General features: G+C 39.1%; 1 protein-coding gene across 1 annotated transcript in view; it reads right to left on the bottom strand.

Annotated features, from left to right (window-relative positions):
* The window catches only part of NSRP1 (nuclear speckle splicing regulatory protein 1), a 45,632-nt gene extending 25,703 nt beyond the window's left edge, over positions 1-19,929 (bottom strand). The window contains exons 1-2 of the mRNA XM_061389521.1: positions 19,843-19,929; positions 18,583-18,679 (exon numbers count right to left, since the gene is read on the bottom strand). Of these exons, the coding sequence (XP_061245505.1) occupies positions 18,583-18,679; positions 19,843-19,862 (117 nt within the window). The 5' untranslated portion in view covers positions 19,863-19,929. The remainder of the gene's footprint in view (positions 1-18,582; positions 18,680-19,842) is intronic.
* Positions 19,930-27,573: the final 7,644 nt, after the last annotated feature.

The following is a 27,573-nucleotide window of genomic DNA, read 5'->3' as shown; positions in this document are numbered from 1 at the left end:
AACTAATGAAGGCCATGTGCCTAGAGTCTGTGCTATGCAACAAGAAAAGCAAGTCAATGCAAAGAGAAGCCCCTGCACAGCAGCACACAACAGACCCTACTCCCAGAATAGACCCTGCTTCCTTGCAACTAGAAGAAATCCCACACAAAGCAAAGAAGACCCAGCACAGCCAAAAATAAATAAAACTACAAAAATAAGAGTAGGAGAATTTTAGCCTACATTTTGCCACATATAAATAATACTTTTTAAAAACTATTGAAATTTTCATTCTATTAAAAACTTTTATTAATAAAAACAAAATGCACAAAACACATTTTATGTTTATGTGTAAAAAGAACAAGTCCAAGGCTAACAAAATTATAGTTTTTCATCTGTATACATCTTCAGAGGGATTTCATCTATATGGATGGGGCAACAAAATACAGAATATTTACAATCCCTGGGCTACATCAAAACCTGGTATCAATAATACACTCAGTAACTGTGTTAAGTTATAAAAGTCACTTTATAAGTTTCTTAATGCTCCTCCTGAAGTGTTGAAAACCCTTGGAATAAGATTGTTCAAAAAAATTGGACAAATGGACATCCATCTCTTTGAAAATTAATAGAAAACCCTTGGAATAAGACTGTTCAAAAAAACTGGACAAATGGACATCCATCTCGCTGAAAATTAATAGACTCATCTCCCCAAAATATTCCTAATCCACAAGAAAGCAAAGCTGTATAATTTCATATGATAAGAACTGCAATTCAACTGTAAGCTACTTGTGTTCCTGTTCCAACCAGTAAACAAATCAACTCTTGAAGTCCCTGAGCTCTGCCGATTTTCCAACTAACCCCTTTTCCACTGCTTCTCTCAAACTTTTAAAATTCCATTACAAACTGCCTCTCAGAAGGAGTAATTATTATGTTTAAAAGCACAGACTTTGGATAAGGCAGATCACTTCAATTCAGTTACTCAGTTGTGTCTGACTCTTTGTAACCCCACAGACTACAGCATGCCATGCTTCCCTGTCCATTACCAACTCCCGGAGTTTGCTCAAACTCATGTCCATCAAGTCAGTGATGCCATTCAACCATCTCATCCTGTTGTCTCCTTCTCCTCCTGCCTTCAATCTTTCCCAGCATCAGGGTCTTTTCCAATGAGTCAGTTCTTCCCATCAGGTGGCCAAAGTATTAGAGATTCAGCATCAGCCCTTCCAACTAGTATTCAGGACTGATTCCCTTTAGGATTGATTGGCTTGATCTCCTTGCTGTCCAAGGGACTCTCAAGAGTCTTCTCCAATACCACAGTTCAAAAGCATTGATTCTTTGGTGCTCAGCTTTATAGTCCCAACTCTCACATCCACCTATGACTACTAGAAAAACCATAGCTTTGACTAGATGGACCTTTGTCAGCCAAGTAATGTCTCTGCTTTTTAATATGTTGTCTAGGTTGGTCATAGCTTTTCTTCCAAGAAGCAAGTGTCTTTTAATTTCATGGCTGCATTCACCATCTGCGGTGATTCTGAAGCCCCAAAAAACAGAGTCTCTCAGTTTCCACAGCTATTTGCCATGAAGTGTTGGAACTGGATGCCATGATCTTAGTTTTGTGAATGTTGAGTTTTAAGCCAACTTTTTCACTTTCCTCTTTCACTTCCATCAGTTATTCTTCGTTTTCTGCCATAAGGGTAGTGTCATCTGCATATCTGAGGTTACTGATGTTTCTCCTGGCAATTTTGATTCCAGCTTCTGCTTCATCCAGCCCAGCATTTCACATTAGGCAGATCTTCTAGGGTGAAAATCTAGCTCTATTACCTAACTACTCTGTGTGACACAGGTCAATTTACTTAAGTACTTGACACCTTAGATTCTTTAGCATAAAATCTCCCTTTTCCTTTAGCTTCTTTCCTTTTAAACATGCACAAATCATCTCCATCTAAGATAACAAAAAAGAAATTTCCACCAACTCTACCATTATTCCTTCTATCATCTCCGTTTCCTTCTTGCTTTTCCCAATCAAACTCTTTCAAAATAAAACCACTAATTAAAGAAGTTAATGATCACGTAACAGGGAAAAAAGGATGGAAATGGAGACTGAAGAACTAAGAAAAAATATGAAAACTAAAACACACCATTAGGTTCAGTTCAGTCGCTCCGTCGTATCCGACTCTTTGCGACCCCATGAATTGCAGCGCGCCAGGCCTCTCTGTCCATCACCAACTCCCGGAGTCCACCCAAACCTACGTCCATTGTGTCGGTGATGCCATCCAGCCATCTCATCCTCTGTCGTCCCCTTCTCCTCCTGCGCTCAATCTTTTCCAGCATCAGGGTTTTTTCAAATGAGTCAGCTCTCTGCATCAGGTGGCTAAAGTACTGGAGTTTCAGCTTTAGCATCATTCCTTCCAAGGAACACCCAGGGTTGATCTCCTTTAGAATGGACTGGTTGGATCTCCTTGCAGTCCAAGGGACTCTCAAGAGTCTTCTCAAACACCACAGTTCAAAAGCAGCAATTCTTCGGCACTCAGCTTTCTTCACAGTCCAACTCTCACATGCATACATGACCACAGGAAAAACCATAGCCTTGACTAGACGGACCTTTGTTGGCAAAGTAATGTCTCTGCTTTTGAATACACCATCTAAGTTGGTCATAACTTTTCTTCCAAGGAGTAAGCATCTTTTAATTTCATGACTGCAGTCACCATCTGCAGTGATTTTGGAGCCCCCAAAAATAAAGTCTGACACTGCTTCCACTGTTTCCCCATCTACTTCCCATGAAGTGATGGGACCAGATGCCATGATCTTTGTTTTCTGAATGTTGAGCTTTAAGCCAACTTTTTCACTCTCCTCTTTCACTTTCATCAAGAGGCTTTTTAGTTCCTCTTCACTTTCTGCCATAAGGGTGGTGTCATTTGCATATCTGAGGTTATTGATATTTCTCCCAGAAATCTTGATTCCAGCTTGTGCTTCTTCCAACCCAGTGTTTCTCATGATGTACTCTGCATAGAAGTTAAATAAGCAGGGTGACAATATACAGCCTTGACATACTCCTTTTCCTATTTGGACCAGTCTGTTGTTCCATGTCCAATTCTAACTGTTGCTTCCTGATCTGAATATAGGTTTATCAAGAGGCAGGTCAGGTGGTCTGCTACTCCCATCTCCTTTAGAATTTTCCATAGTTTATTGTGATCCACACAGTCAAAGGCTTTGGCATAGTCAATAAAGCAGAAATAGATGTTTTTCTGGAACTCTCTTGCTTTTTCCATGGTCCAGCGGATGTTGGCAATTTGATCTCTGGTTCCTCTGCCTTTTCTAAAACCAGCTTGAACATCTGTAAGTTCATGGTTCACATAGTGCTAACGCCTGGCTTGGAGAATTTTGAGCATTACTTTACTAGTGTGTGAGATGAGTGCAATTGTGCAGTAGTTTGAGCATTCTTTGGCATTACCTTTCTTTGGGACTGGAATGAAAACTGACTTTTTCCAGTCTTGTGGCCACTGCTGAGTTTTCCAAATTTGCTGGCATATTGAGTGCAGCACTTTCACAGCATTATCTTTCAGGATTTGAAATAGCTCAACTGGAATTCCATCACCTCCACTAGCTTTGTTCGTAGTGATGCTTTCTAAGGCCCACTTGACTTCACATTCCAGGATGTCTGGCTCTAGGTGAGTGATCATACCATTGTCATTATCTTGGTCATGAAGATCTTTTTTGTACAGTTCTTCTGTGTATTCTTGCCACCTCTTAATATCTTCTGCTTCTAACAGAAGCAGAAGATATGGTCTATACCATTTCTGTCCTTTATCGAGCCCATCTTTGCATGAAATGTTCCCTTGGTATCTCTAATTTTCTTGAAGAGATCTCTAGTCTTCCCCATTCTGTTGTTTTCCTCTATTTCTTTGCACTGATCGCTGAGGAAGGCTTTCTTATCTCTTCTTACTATTCTTTGGAACTCTGCATTCAGATGCTTATATCTTTCCTTTTCTCCTTTGCTTTTCGCTTCTCTTTTCACAGCTATTTGTAAGGCCTCCCCAGACAGCCATTTTGCTTTTCTGCTTTTCCATGGGGATGGTCTTGATCCCTGTCTCCTGTACAATGTCACGAACCTCAGTCCCTAGTTCATCAGGCACTCTATCTATCAGATCTAGGCCCTTAAATCTATTTCTTACTTCCACTGTATAATCATAAGGGATTTGATTTAGGTCATACCTGAATGGTCTAGTGGTTTTCCCTACTTTCTTCAATTTAAGTCTGAATTTGGCAATAAGGAGCTCATGATCTGAGCCTCAGTCAGCTCCTGGTCTTGTTTTTGCTGACTGTATAGAGCTTCTCCATCTTTGGCTGCAAAGAATATAATCAATCTGATTTCGGTGTTGACCATCTGGTGATGTCCATGTGTAGAGTCTTCTCTTGTGTTGTTGGAAGAGTGTATTTGCTATGACTAGTGTGTTCTCTTGGCAAAACTCTATTAATCTTTGCCCTGCTTCATTCCGTATTCCAAGGCCAAATTTGCCTGTTACTCCAGGTGTTTCTTGACTTCCTACTTTTGCATTCTAGTCCCCTATAATGAAAAGGACATCTTTTTTGGGTGTTAGTTCTAAAAGGTCTTGTAGGTCTTCATAGAACCATTCAACTTCAGCTTCTTCAGCGTTACTGGTTGGGGCATAGACTTGGATTACTGTGATACTGAATGGTTTGCCTTGGAAACAAAACAGAGACCATTCTGTCGTTTTTGAGATTGCACCCAAGTACTGCATTTCAGACTCACAAGTGCGGGTGGCTGTGACGGGGCACAAGCCTGGCCGAGAGGAGCTACCCTATGTCTGAGGTCAGGGGCAGAACCCGAGGAGTGGTGGCCAAGAGGAGCTACCCCATGTCCAAGGTCAGAGGCAGCAGCCCAGAGTGCCAGGCTGTGACTCGCAGGAATGGCTGAGAGGAGCTACCCCACGTCTGAGGTCAGGGGCGGTGGCTGAGAGGAGTTACCCCATGTCCAAGGTCAGGGGCAGTGGCCGGGCAGAGCTACCCCACATTCGAGGTCAGGGGCGGCGGCCAAGAGGAGCAACCCCACCTCCAAGGAGTGGTGGCTGCGCGGGCACAGGAGGGCCTAGAGGAGCTACTCCATGTTCAAGGTCAGGAGGGGCAGCGGTGAGGAGATACCCCTCGTCCAAGGTAAGGAGCAGCGGCTGCGCTTTGCTGCAGCAGCTGTGAAGAGATACCCCCACGTCCAAAGTAAGAGAAACCCAAGTAAGATGGTAGGTGTTGCAAAATGGCATCAGAGGGCAGACACACTGAAACCATACTCACAGAAAACTAGTCAATCTAATCACACTAGGACCACAGCCTGTCTAACTCAATGAAACTAAGCTATGCCCTGTGGGCCCACCCAAGATGGGCGGGTCATGGTGGAGAGGTCTGACAGAACATGGTCCACTGGAGAAGGGAATGGCAAACCACTTCAGGATTCTTGCCTTGAGAACCCCATGAACAGTATGAAAAGGCAAAATGATAGGATACTGAAAGAGGAATTCCCCAGGTCAGTAGGTGCCCAATATGCTACTGGAGATCAGTGGAGAAATAACTCCAGAAAGAATGAAGGGATGGAGCCAAAGCAAAAACAATACCCAGTTGTGGATGTGACTGGTGATAGAAGCCAAGGTCTGATGCTGTAAAGAGCAATACTGCATAGGAACCTGGAATGTCAGGTCCATGAATGAAGGCAAATTGGAAGTGGTCAAACAGGAGATGGCAAGAGTGAACGTAGACATTCTAGGAATCAGCGAACTAAAATGGACTGGAATGGGTGAATTTAACTCAGATGACCATTATATCTACTACTGTGGGCAGGAATCCCTCAGAAGAAATGGAATAGCCACCATGGTCAACAGAAGAGTCCGAAAAACACACCATTAACCAGTAAAACTATCAATTAAATTAGAAACAAGACAGAAAAGAGGTAACTAAAATAACTGATGCAAAAAAAAAAAAAAAAAAAAAGACAAAGATTGATATTTGTTTAACTCTCTTTAATATCTGTTTAACTCTCTCATCTTACCCAACTCCACTTTCTCTTGGTCCTCATTATCTTCTAAAACTAACACGTAATTTACTAATCTGTTAACCATTTATCACCTCTTCTCTTCCCAGAAGAACGTAAACTCCAAAAGGGCAGTGGCTTTGCTGCATTTCACTGGGACAGAGCAGGAATCACTAAATATTTGAATGAACTAATGAATGCATGATGATATGGAAAACAGAGATGATCCTTCAAAGAGATAAAAAGCAAATGGATCAGAAAAAGTATTGACGTGATGAAAATAAAATTCTGTGAAAAGAAATAGTTAAATATTTCAGGTAAAAAGTAACAATGTATTCCAGGGAAAGTAATTCAAAATTATTTGTACCAAAACACACAGAACTTAAAGGATATAAAGAAAATAGTCACCAGCTGTCCAAGGCAATAAGAAAATAATTCATCGGAAGTGAGATAAAATAACTACAGTACTGTACTTTCTAATAAAAACATTCAAGTTTTGAAATAAATTGTTATTTGAGAGATAGTACACCATTCAGATTATTTAGGTGATAAAAACAACAATCAATCATTCCTTAACAATTAAGAATTTAGGAAATAATGCCCCATAAGAACATGTTGAAAAACTACTCCATAAGGAAATTAAGCAAAAGATCTCAGAAATGGAAATCACTGGTAAAAGAACTACTAGAGTGCACTGAATCAAATTAAATTAAAAAACCAAGGAATTTCAAAATACAGGAATACAAGAAATGATTTAACTTTAAAACATTAATGTAAATTCATATTGATGCTAAAAAACTAAAGTTTAATACTCTTAGGATAAAAATTATTAGTAAACTAAAAATAGTATCCAAAACTTAAAGAAAAATCACATTTGAGATATTTCATAAACAATTTCCATTAAAGTCAGGAATGTAACAAAGTTTCTATCATTGCTTCTATTTATCTCTATATTGTAGTTTTCAGGCAATATAATAAAACACTCATAATCACATAGCAAAACAAGAAATATGAGGTAAAAGAATTAAAAAGAGACAAAATTATCCTTGTTTACAGACAATATGATTGTCTACAAAGGAAATACGAAAGAATCATCAGGCAAACTATTAGAACTATATTTACTAAAATTAAATCAACAATAACAAAAAACAGAAGCTTTATAATTAACAAATTAGAAAAAGTTTCCTTATACAATAACAGGGCTATAAGGTACCTACAAATAAATCTAACAAAAGATGGATGTCACCTTTACGGGAAAAAATGATAAAATTGTACTAAAGGATATATAGAACACCTGGATAAAGAAATATGCCATTTTCATATATGAAAAGAGTAAAATACTAAAATACCAATTCTCTTCTAAACTATATATTCAATGCAATTCCAATCAAAATCCCTATGGGTTTTTTTTTTTATTATGAAACAGTGGTGTTAGTTGCACAGTGGCGTTTGACTCTTTGCGATCCCATGGACTGTGTAGCCCACCAGGTTCCTCTGCCCATGGGATTCTCCACACAAGAATACAGGAGTTGCCATTGCCTTCTCCAGGGGATCTTCCCAACCCAGGGATAGAATACAAGTCTCCAACATTGCAGGCAGATATTTTACCATCTGAGCCATCTGGGAAGCCTGCTATAAAACGGATGACACAAAAATCCACTTAAATGACTGAAGGCAATTTTAAATAAGGGAAGAGCAATAGAGTGAAGAACAATTGAAGAAAAGACAATGCAAGACAATGCATGACTTTGTAGGACAAAAATGAAGACTTTGGTCTCTAAGAGCAATGGGAAGTAAATAGTGATTTTAAAACAAGTAAGATGACTTTGTCTAAAGTGTGCAAAAAATTTATCGGAGAGGCTTAAAAGACAACCTGGAATGTCACTGAAAATGGCAGAGTATAGACCTAACAAACATTCTCTTCTCCAAAAGAGCATAAAAACACTGGCCAAAAAGAGTCAGAATCAGCTTTTTTAGAACTCTGGAAATAAACCAACATCTTAACAACAGTCCAGGGAGCATTTATCCAAGAACAGCTGAATCTTGGTAGGAACTCTATGGTGTTTTAACTTACCCTATTTCCATCACCCCCTCCCTAGTACCATGGTAGCCTAAAAACAAAGAGACCACAATCACAGTAGAAAAATCAGCAGTCTGGCAGCCACTACAGAGGGCAACTGAGGTTCCTTCAAAACCCTATCCAAGAGAATTATTGGAACTGTCTGATGGTCCCTGGAAGACGCCACTCAGAAGGCTGTTTTTATTTGACTTGACAAGAGTTGCTGTTGTAAAACAGCCTTTTCCCGGGAGGTATCTGTCAAAAACAATCAAAGACAACTGTTGAATATCAGGGTAGCCTGAGGCAGTGGGTAATAGTTTTAATAGTTGGGGAAAACAATAGGTTATGGTTAAGCAGAAAGCTTAAAGCAGAACAGAAAGTCCACTGGGACTTTGAAATCTCCAAAATGTTTCTGGGGAGACCACATGCATACACAGACCTTTGTACAAGATCAGGAAAGACCTGAGAAGGTCCTAAACTCTCAAGACTATCTTGAGGACTGACTTGAGGCTCTGTACAAGCAAAAGTGAAGGCTAAGGCAAAGTTGTAAAATGCATGGTTATGTACTGAAGGCATGTGCCAACAAGCCTTTTGGCAGACTGGAGACCTATTGTTACAGGTGTTTAAGGAAGTCTGTCAGGTCATTAGTTGAACACTAAGGTAACCAAGCAGACTTTGGTGGCCACACATGACAAACATAGACTCAAAGAATTAGTTCAGACAATCACTAAACAAAAAAACAAAAAGAGCAAAACAATCAACAAACAAACAACAAACCTTGGGAACAGGGGCAGCTCTGATTGTAGAGCTGCCATTTTCTATTATTCTAAATTTTCCATTTTCAACCCAGAATTATGAGACATACACATAAACAAGAGAATACGATTCACACACAGAATAAAAGCCTACAATGAACTAAAGGAAACTATGTCTAAAAACGAAAGTATGAAGAAGTGAAAGTCAAAGTCGCTCAGTCGTGTCTAACTCTTTGCGACCCCATGGACTATACAGTTCATGGAATGCTCCAAGCCAGAATGTCTCACCAAATAGAGAATACCAATTAAAAAAAAAAAAAATACTTTAAAGCAAAGAAACAAACCAAACCAACCTCAGGAGTTGAGAAATACAACAGTGCTTCTGAATTATATTTCCGACCAAAGAAGATAGGAAAAAAAAAAAAAAAAAACCCTCAGCCATGTGTCAACATAATCTGGCAAAAAACTCAGATTTAACCAGAGATTCACAAAATAATTTTATGTCCAAGAGGATTCGTGATTAATACTACCATTTCTTTCCTAGAAAAGAACAAAATTCCTACTTCACTCATCTTCTTAACCTGGATTAGTTTAGCCACTTCTGTAACGCTCTTATCCTACTGGAGGATAAAATAAGGAGAACAGAGTTCTCTTGCTGTGGCTCCCACTCCTAACAAAATTATATCATTTAAAGCTGCCTTTTGCTTTCTTCTTGCATTTCCTTGTTTCTATTTCACTCATGGATAACAGGTTAAAAAATGAATTCTTGGCAAAATTACATTTTGCTTATACTGTTATTACATATTAATATATTCAGTATCATGAATTTCTCAGAATTCAGTTTAGCAGCAAATGATAAAAGTGAAAAAAATTCTTAGCCATCATTAAAATAACCCCAATTTCCTGCCATTTTTACAAATATGCTTTGTCATGTCTATACAACTCATTTTATTTGAACTATACTAGACTACCCCCAGAGAAATAGGAAATTTCAAGATTGATAAACAGTGAAAAATGCAATTATAATGTTCAGAGATTAAATTTTTAACTTTTTCTTACCATCAGCAAGCCAAACAGGCTTCCAACTAAAATAAATTCATTTTTCATTAAGAAAAACAGACCTATGAAGACTACTTATTCAAGAAAGTGTTTTAAAAATATTGGAATTAAAGTGGTTAAAGACAAATAGGCATAACTCCCAGACTTGTATATATATATATTCCACATTTATTTAGACATTTCTCCAAAGAAGACATTCAAATGGCTGGTAGGCACACAGAAAGATGCTCAACAGTGCTAATTTTTAGAGAAATGCAAATCAGAACTACAACGAGGTACCACCTCACACCATCAGAATGACCATCATTAAAAAGTCTGTAAGTAACAAATGCTGTAGAGTGAAAAGGAAACCCTTCTCACACTGTTGGTGGGAAAACAGTATGGAGATTCCTCAAAAAACTAAAAGCAGAGTTGCCATATGATCCAGCAATCCCACCCCTTTGCACATACTCAGACAAAATAATAACTCAAAAAGATACAAGTACCTCTATGTTCATAGCAGCACTATTTACAATAGGCAAGACATGGAAACAACCACAATGTTCACCAACAGATGAATGGATAAAGAAGATGTGGAATACACACACAGGCACACACACACACACACAGAGGACTACTACTCACCCACGGAAGAAAATGATTAATGGATAAAGATGTGGAACACACACACACTGCTCACCCATGGAAAATGTGGAATACACACACACACATACCACACCACACACACAGAGGAATACTACTCACCCATGGAAGAAAATGATGAATGGATAAAGATATGGAATACACACACATGCACACATACACAGGAATACTATTCACCCACAGAAGAAAATGATGAATGGATAAAGAAGATGTGGAATACACACACATGCACACACACACAGGAATACTACTCACCCATGGAAGAAAATGATGAATGGATAAAGAAGACGTGGAACACACACAGTGGGATACTACTCACCCGTGGAAGATGTGGAATACACAGACACACACACACACACACACACAGGAATACTACTCACCCATGGAAGAAAATGAAATGCCATTTGCAGCAGCATGAATGGACCTAGAGCTTATTATACTAGGCAAAGTCAGAAAGACAAATACCATATAACATCACTTATATGTGGAATCTAAAATACAATACAAATCAACCTATCTACAAGACAAAAACAGGCTCACAGATATAAAAAGTGGTTGCCTAGAGGAAGGAGTAGAGGAGGAAAAGAATGGGAGTTTGAAATTCGTAGAGACAAACATATATAGAATGGATAAACAACAATGTATAGCACAGTATCCTGTGACAAAGCATAATGGAAAAGAATATGAAAAAGAATATACACGCGTGTATGTGTGTGTATAAAAACAAAGCCACTTTGTTGGACAGAAGAAATTAACACATTGTAAATCAACTATACTTCAATACAATTTTTAAAAAAGGAAGTAGTGAAAGCAATGAAAACATGTCGTGTAATCCAGTAAACTGCAAATGTTTCCAACTTTGGGAATATACAACTACGAAAGTGAAAGCGTTAGTCATTTAGTCATGTCTGACTCTTTGCAACCCCATGGTCTTCTCCAGGCAAGAATACTGGAATGGGCTGCCATTCCCTTCTCTGAGGATCTTTCTGACCCAGGGATTGAACCTGGGTCTCCTGTATTATAGACGATTCTCTACCATCTGAGCTACCAAGGAACCCCATACAACCATAGTCACATTTTTTTTTAAAGCACTGATTTCCTTCTGTTCTCAAAAATTATAACAATGGAATAAACACAATTTTGAAAAAAAAAAGCTCACACTATCACTTAAAAAATCCCTTCAGATCAATTTTTCACTTATTTTCTACTTATCTATGCATATAGTTTTCTATAACCACATACACATATTCAATTTCATATTCTACTTATTTCATCTTATTTCATGTTTTTAAATGGTTCCAGTACTCTCTCTTATTATGCCTTCTCAAATTAAATGTGTTATTTCCTTTCATATTTTAATATGATTTGGAAGCTAAATATCTTACAGGAAATTCTTGAAGTCTAGCATAAATTTTTCTTAAAAAATATTTTTCAACAGGAAAATACAGAAAAGCATAAAAAAAAAATCACTCATAAATTCACCAAAGACAACTACTATTAATATTCTGAAATGATTTCTTTACGCTTTTTTCCTTTCATTTTATTTATAACAATTTTGTACAGACATTGTACCTCACTTTACTTAGCCATGCTTTCACTGTTGAAAGTTGGACTGGTTCTAAGTTTCTACTATCATAAACAACAAGACTTCTGTATATCTACAAATTTCTGACCATGTCCTCAGGAGAGAATTTTAGAAAGGAAAATACTGGCACAGCTTCCACCTTCTGACTGATATAATGGGTTAAACATACCTGACCCTTAAAGGATTGATACAAATTGCAAAATTGTTTTCTGAAAGGGGCACTGATTTACATCAACTAAGTTTTGAATTTTCAAATTTCCCATTTCATCAAAACTTTGCCGTATCATTTTCAAAAGTATTATCTATATTAGTTTTTTTTAAAGGCAGCTTACTGCTGCGCTTACTTACACTTCTTAGATATAGTAAGATTAAGTATTTTTATTGCTTATTAGATATTTCTATTTCTTCTATACCTTATGTGTTTTCCAATTTTCTCCGGGGGTTTTGGTGTTTTTCTTACAGTTTTTATAACTGCTTTATATCTTATGAAAATGAAAGCTTAACCTATAAAAGGACTACCTGGCTTCTGAGTACTCAAAGTGCAATTATTATCATCCACCATTTATCTGACATGTTTGGTAAATATTAAAAAAATAACTAAATAAACTTTAGTTATCTGTTTTAAATTAATACTTTCTTTTAAAGAGATCCAGAAGTTTTGTATCTTTATCCAACAGCAACAATTCTCAGGTGGTATGAATCATACCTCTTCATGGCATATGAGTTATACTGCAAAACTGGATCTCACGAGAATATCATTATCTAGAAGTAAGTATTTTCACTGCCAAGACTAAAAGGAAAATTCATTATATTCTGTGAAATGAGCAAGCATTTATCACAGAAATATCTAAAAGGAAGTTTCATGTTTTAACTTGTCATGCAACATCTATTTTAGTCACTAACCACTTTAAAACACTTGTGAAATACTTGTCAGAAGTACTTTGGATAATTGTATACATCAATGGACAGCAAGTACGGCTAAATTTCAGCTATTCCCCCCCCCCTTTGTAAATAAAGTTTTATTAGAACACATCAGTCATGCTCATTCATTTACATGTTATCTAATGGCTACTTTCACACTGTGAAAGCAAAGTTGAGCACTTAGCTTGCAAAACCTAAAGTGTCTACTATCTGGCTCTTTACAACACAGCTAAAACATTTGAGTAAATAATTTTACTCATTCTTGGAAGTCAGCACAGATAGATCTTAACTCCTGGAGCTCATACTCTTGCACAGTGTAAAACTTGTATGCAAATAACTTACAATATAAGGTATAAAAAGCAAAGTGCTCTAAGAATGATAGAGTGTCAGAAAAATGGAAGAGTGTTTCCAGTGGGGAAAATCTTGAAGAAGGTAGCATTTGCACTGGGTTTTAAAAGATGGCTATAATTTGACATATATGACAGAGACACTTCCAGTGTGAACAAAAGTAGAGTTGTAAAAAAAAAATACAAACATGACAGTGTACTCCGCATGGAGAAACAGGAGAAAACGCTAACGAGCATTTTGAAGCCAAAGCACAGGGAAGGCTGTCAGTGTCAAGATAAGAAGTTTAGATTTTAAATACATTTACATTTAAAAGCAAGGAAGTAACAGTGATTAGAACTGTTTTAGGCAGATCAATCTATCAACAGTATTTGAAATGAATTTGAGGAAAGAGAGGTGATAAAGAAACGAATTATAAAGCTATTAATTCATGACAGAAGTGATAAAGGTGGTAGCAATGGGGCTGGAATAAAGAAGAAGAATCAGAAAAACAGAAAATAAACACATTAGCACCATAGCAAAACTACTCAAACACTTTTGACCAGATAACAGCATCTGGATACACTATAAACCTTACTTACAGGGGCTTCCCAGGTGGCTCAGTGGTAAAGAACCTGCCTGCTAATGCCAGAGACACAAGAGACTCGGGTTCGATCCCTGAATCGAGAAGATCCCCTGGAGAAGGAAAAGCCAACCAACTCCAGTATTCTTGCCTGGGAAATGCCATGGAGAGGAGCCTGGTGGGCTACAGTTCATGGGGTCGCAAAGAGTCGGATGTGCCTGAGCACTTGAGCACACATACATAAACCTTACTTATATGGGGTAAAAACTCTTCATCTCCTCTGCATTTGAACAAAATAACTGTCTATTTAGCTCTGCTAATTTAAAAAAGAGGGACTATTCAGTAATAATTTAAATTGCTAGACTACCACTTTCTCCCATTTTTAAACTAATTCTGGATATCAGCACATATTAAAACAGATTTCATTTGGTAGGGCCCCCTCTGCTGGACCACTGAAAGAAAAGTCTGATCTTAAATTTGGGTTCTTAATTGCTTCTGTGGAATTGCTGAAAAAAAAAGAATAATTGATTTGCTTTGGAAGCTCATCAGGTGTATCAAATGCCCTCGGGAACCATAAAATATCTTTCTCTGTCTTTTCCAAAATAGGAATAACCTTATTGTTCCTTAAACGGATTAATTTTTAAAGAAGAGTTTGACTCATAGACATAGAGAACAGACTTGTGGTTGCCAAGGGGGAGGGGGAGTGGGGGAGAAAATGGACAGGGAGTTTGGGATTAGCAGATGTAAACTATTATATAGACAATAAATAAACAACAAGGTCCTACTGTACAGCATAGAGAACTAGATTCAATATCCTGATAAACCATAATGGAATATGAAAAAGAATGTGTATATAGACATATAGATAAAACTGAATCACTCTGCTGGACAGCAGAAATTCACACAACATTCTCAATCAACTACACTTCAATAAAATAAATTTTAAAAAAGAGTTTATATTCAAAGCTTACTAACATTTAAATAATATGCAAGGATAAACTGGAATTCATCACATTTATTTGGACGCATGGCATGGCTTGTGGGATCTTAGTTCCCTGAGCAGGGGGTCGAACTTGGGCCCTCAGCAGTGAAACAGAAAAGACCTAACCAGTGAACTACCAAAGAATTCCCCTACACTGATTTTCTATAGGTAAAGAAATTATGCTAAGGAACAATTTTATATTCTCTGCTCATTAAGAACTAAACTGCAGCTCCTTCATCAGTAGGCTTCTGACTGGGCTCTATCAAAGAGATACCAAGATAGTGTATCGGAGGGTAGAAGAATGGGATACAACTAGTATTTCTCCCTGCCTTTCTCTCTGAGACTGAATCTTTCCTGTGGCTTCAACTCCTTTTAGAAAAGTTCAGTTCCCACCAAGTAATCCTAGTCCCCGGCCTCCAGAACCCAACTCCTACTTCAATCTCTCCATTTATCACTTCTTGCTTTTTACTACTGCTAATCTTTGGGTTGGGCTTCCCAGGTGACTCAGTGGTCAAGAATCCACCTGCCAATGCAGGAGACACAGATTCGATCTCTGGGTGGGGAAAGACCCCTTGTAGAAGGAAATGGCAACTCACTCCAAGATTCTTGCCTGGGAAATCTCATGGCCAGAGGAACCTGGTGGCCTATAGTCCAGGGGGTTGCAAAAGAGTCAGCCACAACTTAACAGCTAAACAACAACAAACTCTGTGTTGCTTCACCATCTCTTGTAGCTTCTCAAGTCTTCAATCACCCATGTAACCAATTCTCTGCATTAAAGTCCCTCTATGTAAAAGGAACGGGGACAAAAAGGAAGAGAAAAATGGCTCTAGGCCTTTCTTTTCTGACTATACAGTACTCACTGTCCAGCTACCACTAGGCGCATCTCACAATGGAAAAGAAACAGTAATCATACGAGTAAACTTTCTAGATCACGTGTACAAACCCATCCTTCTCAAATTGGAGCAATGCTGCTTTGTATTACATTGGTATGCCAGGATAATTTATGTGAAACCTCAAGATAAGTGTGTCATATTTTTCTGTTGTGTCCATAGTGATTTTAAAAATTACTTGTACATTAAAAATTTTTTGACATTACTGACTATGCTGAAGCCTTTGACTGTGTGGATCACAACAAACTGAGGGAAATTCTTAAAGAGATGTGAATATCAGACCACCTTACCTGCCTCCTGAGAAATCTGTATGCAGGTCAAGAAGCAACAGTTAGAACCAGACATGGAACAATGGACTGCTTCCAAATTGGGAAAGGAGTACGTCAAGGCTGTATATTGTCACCCTTATTTAACTTACATGCAGAGTACATCACATGAAATGCTGGGCTGGATGAAGCACAAGCTGGAATCAAGACTGCCGGGAGAAATATCAATAACCTCAGATATGCAGATGATACCACCCTTATAGAAGAAAACAAAGAACTGAAGAACCTCTTGATGAAAGTGAAAGAGGAGAATTTTAAAATATTTAAAAAAAAATGCCTAGACAACATATTAAAAAGGAGAGACATTACTTTGCCGACAAAGGTCCATCTAGTCAAAGCTATGGTTTTTCCAGTAGTCACATAGGGATGCAAGAGTTGGACCATAAAGAAAGCTGAGCACCAAAGAATTGATGCTTTTGAACAGTGGTGTTGGAAAAGACTCCTTAGAGTCCCTTGGACTGCAAAGAGATGAAGCCAGTCAATGCTAAAGGAAATCAGTCCTGAATATTCATTGGAAGCAATGATGCTGAAGCTCCAGTACTTTGGCCACCTGATGTTAAGAACTGACTAACTGGAAAAGACCCTGATGCTGGGAAAGATTGAAAGCAGGAAGAAAAGGGGACGACAGAGGGTGAGATGGTTGGATGGCATCACCGACTTGATGGACATGAGTTTGAGCGAGCTCTGGGAGTTGGTGATGGACAGGGAAGCATGGCGTGCTGCAGTCCACGGGGTCACAAAGAGTCAGACACCACTATGCGACTGAACTGTCTGAATGTACATTAAAACAAACCACAAGGGTACTGTCAATTCAGTGGGGAAGAGCCTTCAACAAATGGTATTGAGACAACTGGATATCCCTCCACATGCAAAGAATGAAATGAAACCCTCTATCTCGTATCAAATACAAAATTTAACTCAAAATGAACCACAGATGTAATCTGAAGAACTACACAATTCTTAGACAAAAGCATATGCATAAACCTTGACCTTGGATTAAGCAATGGTTTCTTAGGTAATGACACCAAAGCAGTAACAACTAAAGGAAAAAAATATACCGGAGTTCCTCAAAATTGAACTTTTGTACTTCAAAGGACATTGTCAAGAAAGTGAAAGGACAATCCACAGAATGGGAGAAAATATTTACAAATTACATCTAATAACTTATTCTTGCCTGAAGAATCCTATGGACAGAGGGGCCTGGCAGGCTACAGTCCGTGGGGTCACAAGAGTCGGACATGACTTAGCAACTAAACCACCACCACCACCAAGTGATCTGTACCTAGAACATACAAAGGAATCTTACAACTCATAGCAAAATGACAAATAACCCAATTAAAAACTAGGCCCCCCCCAAAAAATCTAGGCACATTATGCCAACAGACATTTCTCTAAAGATGATACGTAAATGGCCGAAATCATAGGTCATCATCAAAATGCAAATCAAAACCACAATGAAATAGTTGTCTGGGGCAAAATATGGGAAAGTAAATTAACTGCAAAGAGGTATGAAAGAACTTTCAGGGAAGAGCGAAATGTTTTACATCTTGACTGGTGGCTCAGATGGTAAAGAATCCGCCTGCAATGAAGGAAATCTGGGTTCAGTCCCTGAGTCAGGAAGATTCCCTGGAGAAAGGAATGGCAACTCACTCCAGTAATCTTGTCTGGAGAATTCTTCCATGGACAGAGGAGGCTAATAGGATACAGTCCATGAGGTTGCAAAGAGTTGGACATGACTGAGCAACTAACACTTCCACTTTGAGGCATATGTATTTGTCAAAAGTCATCAACCCATACACTTAAAATCCATGAATTTAATATTTTACACACTTAAAATCTATTAATTTCAAATTTCACACATTTGGAAGCATGTGCTTATTTTGATATGCTTGTTAAGAACTGTGGGCTTCATAGAAAAACACTGTTTTGGCTGCTAAAACACAGAATGTTCATATTAGATGTTATTGTAGTATTATCAATGCTAACTTTACACACTACCATAACTACACTGAGTAATTACATTTAGCAGATACTGAATAATTACAAAAATCATCTCACAAGAAACTATTTTGCTGATAAAAATTTCTAGGAAATTGGTGACATCTCAATAGCTTATTTCCTAGGATCTTTACACTAACAATTTTGTTGTACCAGTATTAGTTGTGTGAAATTACTTTGTCTAACTGCTTAAAAATAGCTGAAGTTCATAGCTGTTGAAAGAAAATCTCTTGGATTATCCATTTATCACTTACCAAAAAAAAAAACACACACCAAACCACCAATAGCGCTTTCTTCTTTAAATATTCCTTTGATACTTCTGTAAATTATGCTACAGATACACTGTACTAACAAAACATTTGAAGCAAGCAAAGATATCAAATTCATAAGTTCAATTTAAAAACAAAAACATTTCCAACAATGCCTTAGAAAAAGTTTCCCTTACCTCATCATCATCATCATCAGAATCATTCCCAAACACTGAAGGTTTTTGCAAAACAGGGTGCAACTGCTGTGCCTTCTTTGGCAAAATAAGCCCATACCTGCATATTTTTTGTTTTGAAATAGAAATTACATCATTATACTTAAATGTTAAAACAGTAATACATCCACTACCTCTTTGGGATGAAGCTACCAAGTCAAAACATGTCACAGCGCCTATGATCATACAACCCTGGTTCTGATTTTCAACGATCTAAAAGCTTCAAAATGCACTAAAGATTTTTAAACTATCATTCTAGGTTAAAGAAGAGAAGTGAATGAAGAGTTTAGAAGTTTTAGATAGTGAAACGATAGGAAAGTTTAAAAAAAAAAAGTTAGTGGAAAGCTCAGTTGACGTCCACTAAGAAGAAAAAGACTCTATATTATCCTTGTGGCCTAACAAGAGTCAAGAAAACATTCCCCCCACCCCTTACTGGGTATATATCATTTTAAAGAAGTTAATTAAAGATTAATGTCATCCATTAAAATTTTTTAAAGATTACATTAACTGAGAAACCCAAGTAGCTATGGGGCGAATTACCATTACACTTTATAAAGCTCACGTGCTTTGTCTTGGAGCACCTGAAAGAACCATCCCATCAGACCCAACTCAATTGGTTTCTCACGTTTGGGCCTTTAAGATGCAGATAAAACGGGAAGCCGCATCACAACTGAGGATTATATATGTAAGGTAAAGCTTCCAAAAACATGTAACATTTCTCTTTTACGGCAAGGTATACCCCAATTCCCTATGTGCCTACCCTTTTTTGTGGCTTCTCAGCACAACATTCCTAAACCGAGAAGGGAGGGCGGGAATCAGAACTTGAGCTGCCAAGGAGAACAAGGCCCTCTAAGAAAGCCAGGAATTGTCTCTCTTCTCATTTCCCCTGAAAGCATCCAACCGGGGAGAAACTCAAGCGCGGGGTAGGAAGCAAGACTGAGGGGCCTCAGACCGAGCTTTTGGAAAATAGAAAAGTCTCGCTCTCTGCCCCTCAGCCTAACTTCCTTTATTTCCTCACAAGTTTCTCCCTCAAACTTCGGGCTTCCATCCTGCAAAATGTGTGGGGGGATGGGAATATATGTTCCTCGGGATTTCTCGCTTTCCCCGCCTCTATCCCTGACGACACAGCCCCTTCACTTCCAGCGCACTTCTACTCCTCGGCCAAAGACACAGTCGCCGTGGTATCTCACTCCCCAGTCTGACCCTAACTCCCGGATCACTCACTGCCTGCCCGGAATCGCCATCTTGCTCCCGTCTCCGCTGAACGTGGCCGACGCCGACGTAACGCTGATGCAGACGCTGGCGTCATCACGCGAATTCTCGCGGGGCTTTGGCCGGCCTAGACCTCGCGTAGCCGCTGGGTTTGACTTTGGGTTACTTTCGCATTGCTGGGAATGGAGTCTTTATCCTTGGGAATTGTTTGAAAACCGACGGATTGCCTCGAAATCAGTGGTAAGAAAGGAATAACAAAATTTTAGGCCAGTGATTCCAAGAGTGTGGTCCCGGGAATTGGCATCCCCCGGCAATTTGTTAGAAATGGAAAATTTTGGCCCTGTCCCGTACCTACGGAATCAGAAACGCTGGGATGGGCCTGGAAATCTGAATTTTAACAAGTCCACCAGATAATCCTGATACTCTAGTTTGAAAACAACTGCTCTAGGCTGTCGAGTGTGTTTTTTTTTTTTTAAACAATGTGTTTTTTTAACAAGGTATTTTTTGAACACCGTGGGGTGTTCAGTGTAAGTATCCCTGGGTGGAAAAGATTCCCTGGAGGAGGAAATGACAACCCACTCCACTATTCTTGGCCTGGAAAATTCCATGGACAGAGCAGCCTGGTGGGCTACAGTCTGTGCTGTGCTGTGCTAAGTCGCTTCAGTCGTGTCCGATTTTGTGCGACCACATAGACGGCAGCCTACCAGGCTCCCCCGTCCCTGGGATTCTCCAGGCTAGAACACTGGAGTGGGTTGCCATTTCCTTCTCCAATGCATGAAAGTGAAAAGTGAAAGTGAAGTCGCTCAGTCGTATCCGACTCTTAGAGACCCCATGGATCGCAAAGGGTCGGACATGACGCACCCATACCTGGCTTAGGGTAACTTGATAGAAGATGAAAATCCATACGCTAAGTATATTACTATTGGACAGTAGTGATGAATAACAACACTATAGTGCCACTGGGTATAGAAAATAAAATCATACATGATATTAAAAAAAAATTTAATCACATTTCACGTGTGAACCCACTGTTTCTCAGCCCATGCCAAACTAGTTGTACAGTAGTCGAAGAGATCTTGTGAACTGCCGACAGAAGGACGTTTAAACCTCCAAGTGTAGTTGTGGATTTGTCTATTTCCCCTTTTACTCCTGTCGGGTTTTGTTTCACGTACTGCATTTTGAAGTTTTGTTATTAGATACTTGGGCTTCCCTGGTGGCTCAAATGGTAAAGAATCTGCCTGCAATGCTGGAGACCCAGTTTCAATCCCTGGGTGGGGAATATCCCTTGGAGAAGGGAATGGCTACCCACTCCGGTATTCTTGCTTGGAGAATTCCATGGACAGAGGAGCCTGGCGGGCTACATCCTCGAGGTAGCAAAAAGTTGAATGTGACTGAGCGACCAACTTTCCCTTCTACATATTTAAACATTTAGAGTTGTTGTGTCCTTTTATATTGACCCCTATAGCATTAAGAGGAGAAGGCAATGGCACCCCACACCAGTACTCTTGCCTGGAAAATCCCATGGATGGAGGAGCCTGGTAGGCTGCAGTCCATGAGGTCACTAAGAGTTGGACACGACTGAGCGACTTCACTTTCACTTTTCACTTTCATGCATTGGAGAAGGAAATGGCAACCCACTCCAGTGTTCTTGCCTGGAGAATCCCAGGGACGGCAGAGCCTGGTAGGCTGCCGTCTATGAGGTCGCACAGAGTCGGACACGACTAAAGCGACTTAGCAGCAGCAGCATACCATTAAAAAAGGATCCTCTTTATTTGTTTTTTATCTACTTAATCTAATATTAGTATTTATAACCAGCATTGGTTTTTAGCATAGTATATGCTTTCCCATCCTTTTACTTTTAACCTAATCAATTTATGTCTTTTCATATAATATATAACTTTTAATATAAAGTGGATCTCTTGTTGCTAGCATATTGTTGGGTGTTGCTTTTTATCCAGTATGGCGATTTCTTCCTTTTAAGTTGGTATGTAGAACGTTTTCATTAACGCAAGTATTAGTGTAGTTGCAGTTTGTTTTTTCTTTTTCCTGTCTATCCTTTGTACCCTCCTCTGCCACTTTCCCCTTGACTTTGGATTAATCAATAAATTTTTACGACTTAGCTTAAGATTTTTATGATTCAATTTCTTTGTTGGTTTATTGGCCATACTTGGCTTTTTTTTTTTTAATGTTTTTTGGCGAGGTTTTGCTATAAGTTTGCTGCTGCTGCTGCTGCTGCTAAGTCGCTTCAGTCGTGTCCGACTCTGTGCGACCTCAGAGACCGCAGCCCACCAGGCTCCCCCATCCCTGGGATTCTCCAGGCAAGAACACTGGAGTGGGTTGCCATTTCCTCCTCCAATGCATGAAAGTGAAAAGTGAAAGTGAAGTCACTCAGTCGTGTCCGGCTCTTAGCGGCCCCATGGACTGCAGCCCACCAGGCTCCTCTGTTCATGGGATTTTCCAGGCAAGAGTAAGTTTCCTAGTATACATCTTTGTCACAATCTATCTTCAAGTAACAATGTACCACTCAAAAACTTTAAAAAGTATACTTCCAATTTCCCTCTCTGAAACTTTGTGCTGTATTTTGTCACAGCATTGTTATAACTTCTAACAATCTTATAAATGCACAATAAATTATTATTTTTCTTTAAACAATTACCCTTTAAGAATATTTTTAAATAAGAAAAATATGTTATTCCACAGGTTTACCATTTCTTGTGTCTTTGTATCTTTGTGTAGATCTTTATATCTTTGTGTAGTATAATTTTTTTTTTTTTTTAAGCAGGAAGGGGTGGGGTAGTGGAAGGAGGAATTGGATGAAGGTGGTCAAAGGGTACAAAGTTCCAGATAAATAAGTATTTGGATGTAATGCATAACATGATTAATATAATTGACTTGCTGTATGTTATATATGACAGTTGTTCACAGAGTAAATCCTAAGAGTTCTCATCATAAGGAAAAATAGTTTTTATTTTGTATTTATGAGATGATGGATGTTCACTAAATTTACTGTAATCTTTTCATAATATATATGTCAAATTATTATGCTATACACTATAAACTTATACAGTGCTGTATATTAATTGTATCTCAATAAAACTAGAAGAAAAAAGTTAAAAGAATCCACACATGTTCTATTAACTGTAAGAACAATTACATCATCACACATCAAGAAGGCTCTGGAAAGTTCTCTTGCACACTGTTGTGAGGATAAGAGTGAAAAAAGGCAAATAATGTCCTAGCATTGTTAGAAATATAGTTTTGACCTGGAAAATCCCCAAAGTGTTTTAGGGACCTGCAGGAGTCCACAAACCACACTTTAAGATCCACTCTTAAATGAATTAATGCTGAAACATACTATTATAGGAATTATATAACTTTGCATATAGGAATGTGCTGAATGTCTTTTTTTTCCCCCAAAGTGATTAGGGTAAGGCCAGACAGAAGCCAGATATGAAATCTTGGGGCACAGTGTAATAAAAGGATCTATCTATCTATCTATATATATGTATACATACATACATGTATGGACTTCTCTGGTGGTGCAGTGGTTGAGAATCCACCTGTCAGTGTAGGGTACACAGGTTCAGTCCCTGGTCTGGGAAGATCCCACATGCCACGGGGCAGCTAAGCAAATGCCACAACTACTGAGCATACACACTGCAACTGCCGAAGCCCCAGGGCCCTAGAGCCTTCCTCCACAGCAAGAGAAGCCACTGTGATGAGAAACCCACGCACTGTAACTAAAGGGTAGCCCCCACTCACCATGCAACTAGAGAAAGCCCATGTACAGCAACGAAGACCCAGTGCAGCCAAAAATAAAAATGAGGGAAAAAAAATATAGAGACATACATTGCTTTCTGTCCCTGATTCCTGGTACAGATCTCCTAAAACCCTTGTGATTTCCTGAGTAATAAAAGCACGACGAGCAATTGTGTCTTGCTATTTGATCTTTGACCCTGGTCCCTGGTTCTCTGAGTGATAGGGTTTTTGTTTCAATGAGGTAACCCTGGATAGCATCTGATGGGAGCTTATCACCAGAGAGACCACATCATAATTAGAAGCTTGGAATTTTCTTTCCCACCCCTATCCTCGGGGAAGGAGAGAGGGTTTTAAACCAAATTAATGATTGGTCTTGCCTACATAATGAAGTTTCCATTAAGAAAACCCAATATATGGAATTCTGAGAGCTTCTGGGTTGGTGAAAATATCCACCTGCCATGAGGATGGTGCACCCCAACTTGATGAGGACAGAAATACCCTTCCTGACCTCACCTATATATCTCTATCTGGTTGTTTACATGTATACTTTATATCATATCCTGTATATAATAAATGTGTCAACATGAAAAGAGAAATAATTATAACTTACCACATGGCTAAGTCCTGAATAAGCATACATGATCATGATAATGCAAACACTGAATAAGCAGGTATTCTGATCTAAATTACAAGGTAGTTGGGAAGAATGAAGGAGTAGGAAGTGTGTGTGTGGAGAGGGGGATGCACACGCTGAGGAAGGAGCTAAATCTCTTGCATTCTGGGAGGTTAATAAATACTGCCTAATTCAGGAAAAAAAAAAAGCCACATGGCATGTTATTTTGCAACATGGAGGTGCATGTCAAAACTACAGCCAAAACAGGTTGGCAAACTTTTTGTGCAAAAGGTCAAATAGTAAATCTTTAGATTTTATGGGTCAGAAGTCTCTGGCAGCTACTCAACTCTGCCCAGGGGTGTGAGAGAAGTCACAGACCATTTGGGCATGACTTTTCTAATAAAACTATCATGACAGGCAACTGGCTAGATTTAGCTTGTACTGTTTATTAACTCTTGAGCTAAACGAATTGAAAATAGTTGACTCAGAAGCAAGGAAAATAGGGGTAAGGTGGAGCTGGGAAATGCTCTGGTTTTGACAGACCTTGTATGACAGAGGATTCTTTAAACTATGAGCATGTGTTACTTTGCTTAAAAAGAATCAGTAAAGGGTAAATAATAAAGCCGCCCCCCCCACCGCCCCGGCCTGGGCTATCTGCTTCTTAAAGAGAATGAGTGGAGAATTAGTTACACAAAATCATAGGCTCAATATCCTATATAATTCGAACTTCTAAATTGGAATATTGGATTCTGTATTCTCCTGTTGCCTACAGGCTGTTGTAATGAAGCAGTTGTGAGGTTTTCCCAAAGCTAGAGGGCTGATTTCTCAGTGTTGCAGAGAGTTTGAGTTCTTCAATTACTTGGCCTGGTTTGCAGCAAGGCAAGTAGTTGCTACAGTGGACCAGAGACTTGAAGAAGTCTTCTAATATTTTGAACCTGTATTTGGGATCTTTAATGGGAGAAGTTGTAATGACAGAAGCAGAGTAAGCCAGTAAAAGGCAGCATCATCACTCCCATACTTCTGTTACACAACAGAGAATTCTGTCTTAGTCTTGCAGAGATAAGATTTCAAGCACAGAACAGTCAACTAGACTTGGATGCAAGACAACTGTAGGACCCTCAGCACCCAAACTTAAGGATCTTGATTTAACTTTTTGACACTAGTATTACTTATCCCTACTCTTTCATTCTCTGCTTCCTTTTGTGCGCACTCTTCCCTAACCAACTACAGTTGTCTCTAGAACAGGTTTGAACTTCTTGGCTCTACTCACACATGGATTTTTTTTTTTCCCCCCGGTAAATACGTACTGAATAACTACAGATCCATGGTTAGTTGAATCCCCAGAGGCAGAAGGCTGACCAGAGTTGTACGTGCATTTTTGACTGCACATTGGGTGGTTCACCCCTAACTCCAGTGTTGTTCAAGAGTCAACTGTACTCGCTTTTCTCAGCCTACAGGTTCGGCTAACTTGTGGTGTCTGCATGGCAGCATGCTTCAATTTGTTTAAAGCCTATGGTGACATTTTTGGCCTCTCTAAAAAACACCCTTCTAGACACTGGTCTATTGCTATTTCCCAGTTTGGTTTGTCAATGGTTTGGGTGCTTTTTATATTAGACTATTTCACAAATTGGTCTCCCTTTGGCAAGTGGTCAACCCCAATTCGAACAGCTGTGGCTACAGAATCAGGGTCACATGGAACAAAACTTGGCCACCTCGAGTGTTTCACCAGTTACGATCTGTGGGCAGGACAGTTTAAGCTCAGGCAGTAGACTGAGCAAAGGTAAAATAGGGTAATGACTAGGAGATGGAACACCCACCAAGGGGAATTACAATACCTACAGGAGAAAGAAATAGGCAGTATTTAATTAATTGAGCTTGTCTATTGAGGTCTTTATAATAAGATCATGTGGGGGAGAGCAGGAACATAGAGTTAAGGATGATGTAGGGTGGGGTTAGGGCTTCCCAGGTGGCGCTAGTGGTAAAGAACCTGCCTGCCTAATGCAGGAGATGTAAGAGACCATGGGTTCGATCCCTGGGTCAGGAAGATCTGGAGGCGGGCAACCTACTCCAGTATTCTTGCCTGGAGAATTCCATGGACAGAGGAGCCCAGAAGGCTATGGTTCATAGAGTAACACAGTCAGACACGATTAAAGTGACTTAGTACTCACGCAGGGTGGGGTTAGGTGGAGTGGCATTGCATAAAGACCTTACAGAAGAGGAATGAAAAGTCCCTAAATTACCTGCAAAGGGTCTTCTGAGTCAGTAATTGAGAATGTCTGTAGAAGTTAAGGGCTACTGGTTGCTTGATCACTTTTAGATTAGGAAGGAATGGGAAGTCAGTCTCAAGAGACCACATATAATTCTTTTTATATAAAATATCCAGAATAGACAAACCCATAGAAAAAGCAAGATTTGTAGTTGCCTAAGACTGGAGTGAGAAAAATGGGGAGTATTGCTAAAGGTATGGAGTTTTTTATGGGGGTGATGAAGTCTTCTGAAATTGTTGTGAATAGTTCCACAATTATGTGAATATACTTAAAAACCATTTAGTTGTATACTTTAAGTATGTGAATTATATAGTATATGTGTTATATTTCAATAAAGCTGTTAAAAGGGCCAATAGGGGCTTCCAATTGAATTCCAATATCATTGTCTTGGAACATTTATTTTGTTCCTGGACCATGGAAAGCTGTAATTATTAATATAAAAGAAAGTGATATGGAAGGTCTTCAGTATGCAGTGTCATTGTTACCTATGCTGCTGCTGCTGCTAAGTTGCTTCAGTCGTGTCCAACTCTGTGCGACCCCATAGACGGCAGCCCACCAGGCTCCCCCGTCCCTGGGATTCTCCAGGCAAGAACACTGGAGTGGGTTGCCATTTCCTTCTCCAATGCATGAAAGTGAAAAGTGAAAGTGAAGTTGCTCAGTCATGTCTGACTCTTAGGGACCCCATGGACTGCAGCCTACCAGGCTCCTCCGTCCATGGGATTTTCCAGGCAAGAGTACTGGAGTGGGGTGCCATTGCCTTCTCCATTGTTACCTATAAGCTATAGAGAAATCTAAAAAAATAACCAGTTAATCAAGTCTGAGCTTCTGAAGTATATGTAAATACAAGTAAATCAATAAATCTACTGAGTCAAATAAATAGACTTAACCATAAATCAACATCTAAATTTTAGTCAAGTACAAATAACATCTTCTTCACTAAAAAAATAAGTATCTGGTGTCAAGGGATAGGATTTTACTTGAATGATAGTCAAATAAATCCAAGCAATCTGCCTTGTCGGTTGCTTAATTTTAAAGTAGTTTCCAGGGACTTGCCTGGTGGTCCAGTGGCTAAGACTCCACACTCCCAATACAGGGGGCCCAGGT

The sequence above is a fragment of the Bos javanicus genome, chromosome 19 (genome assembly GCF_032452875.1).
Source record: "Bos javanicus breed banteng chromosome 19, ARS-OSU_banteng_1.0, whole genome shotgun sequence".
Taxonomy (NCBI): domain Eukaryota; kingdom Metazoa; phylum Chordata; class Mammalia; order Artiodactyla; family Bovidae; genus Bos; species Bos javanicus.
Note: the sequence above shows the minus strand (reverse complement) of the source record. Positions and strands in the feature narration are given on the sequence as shown.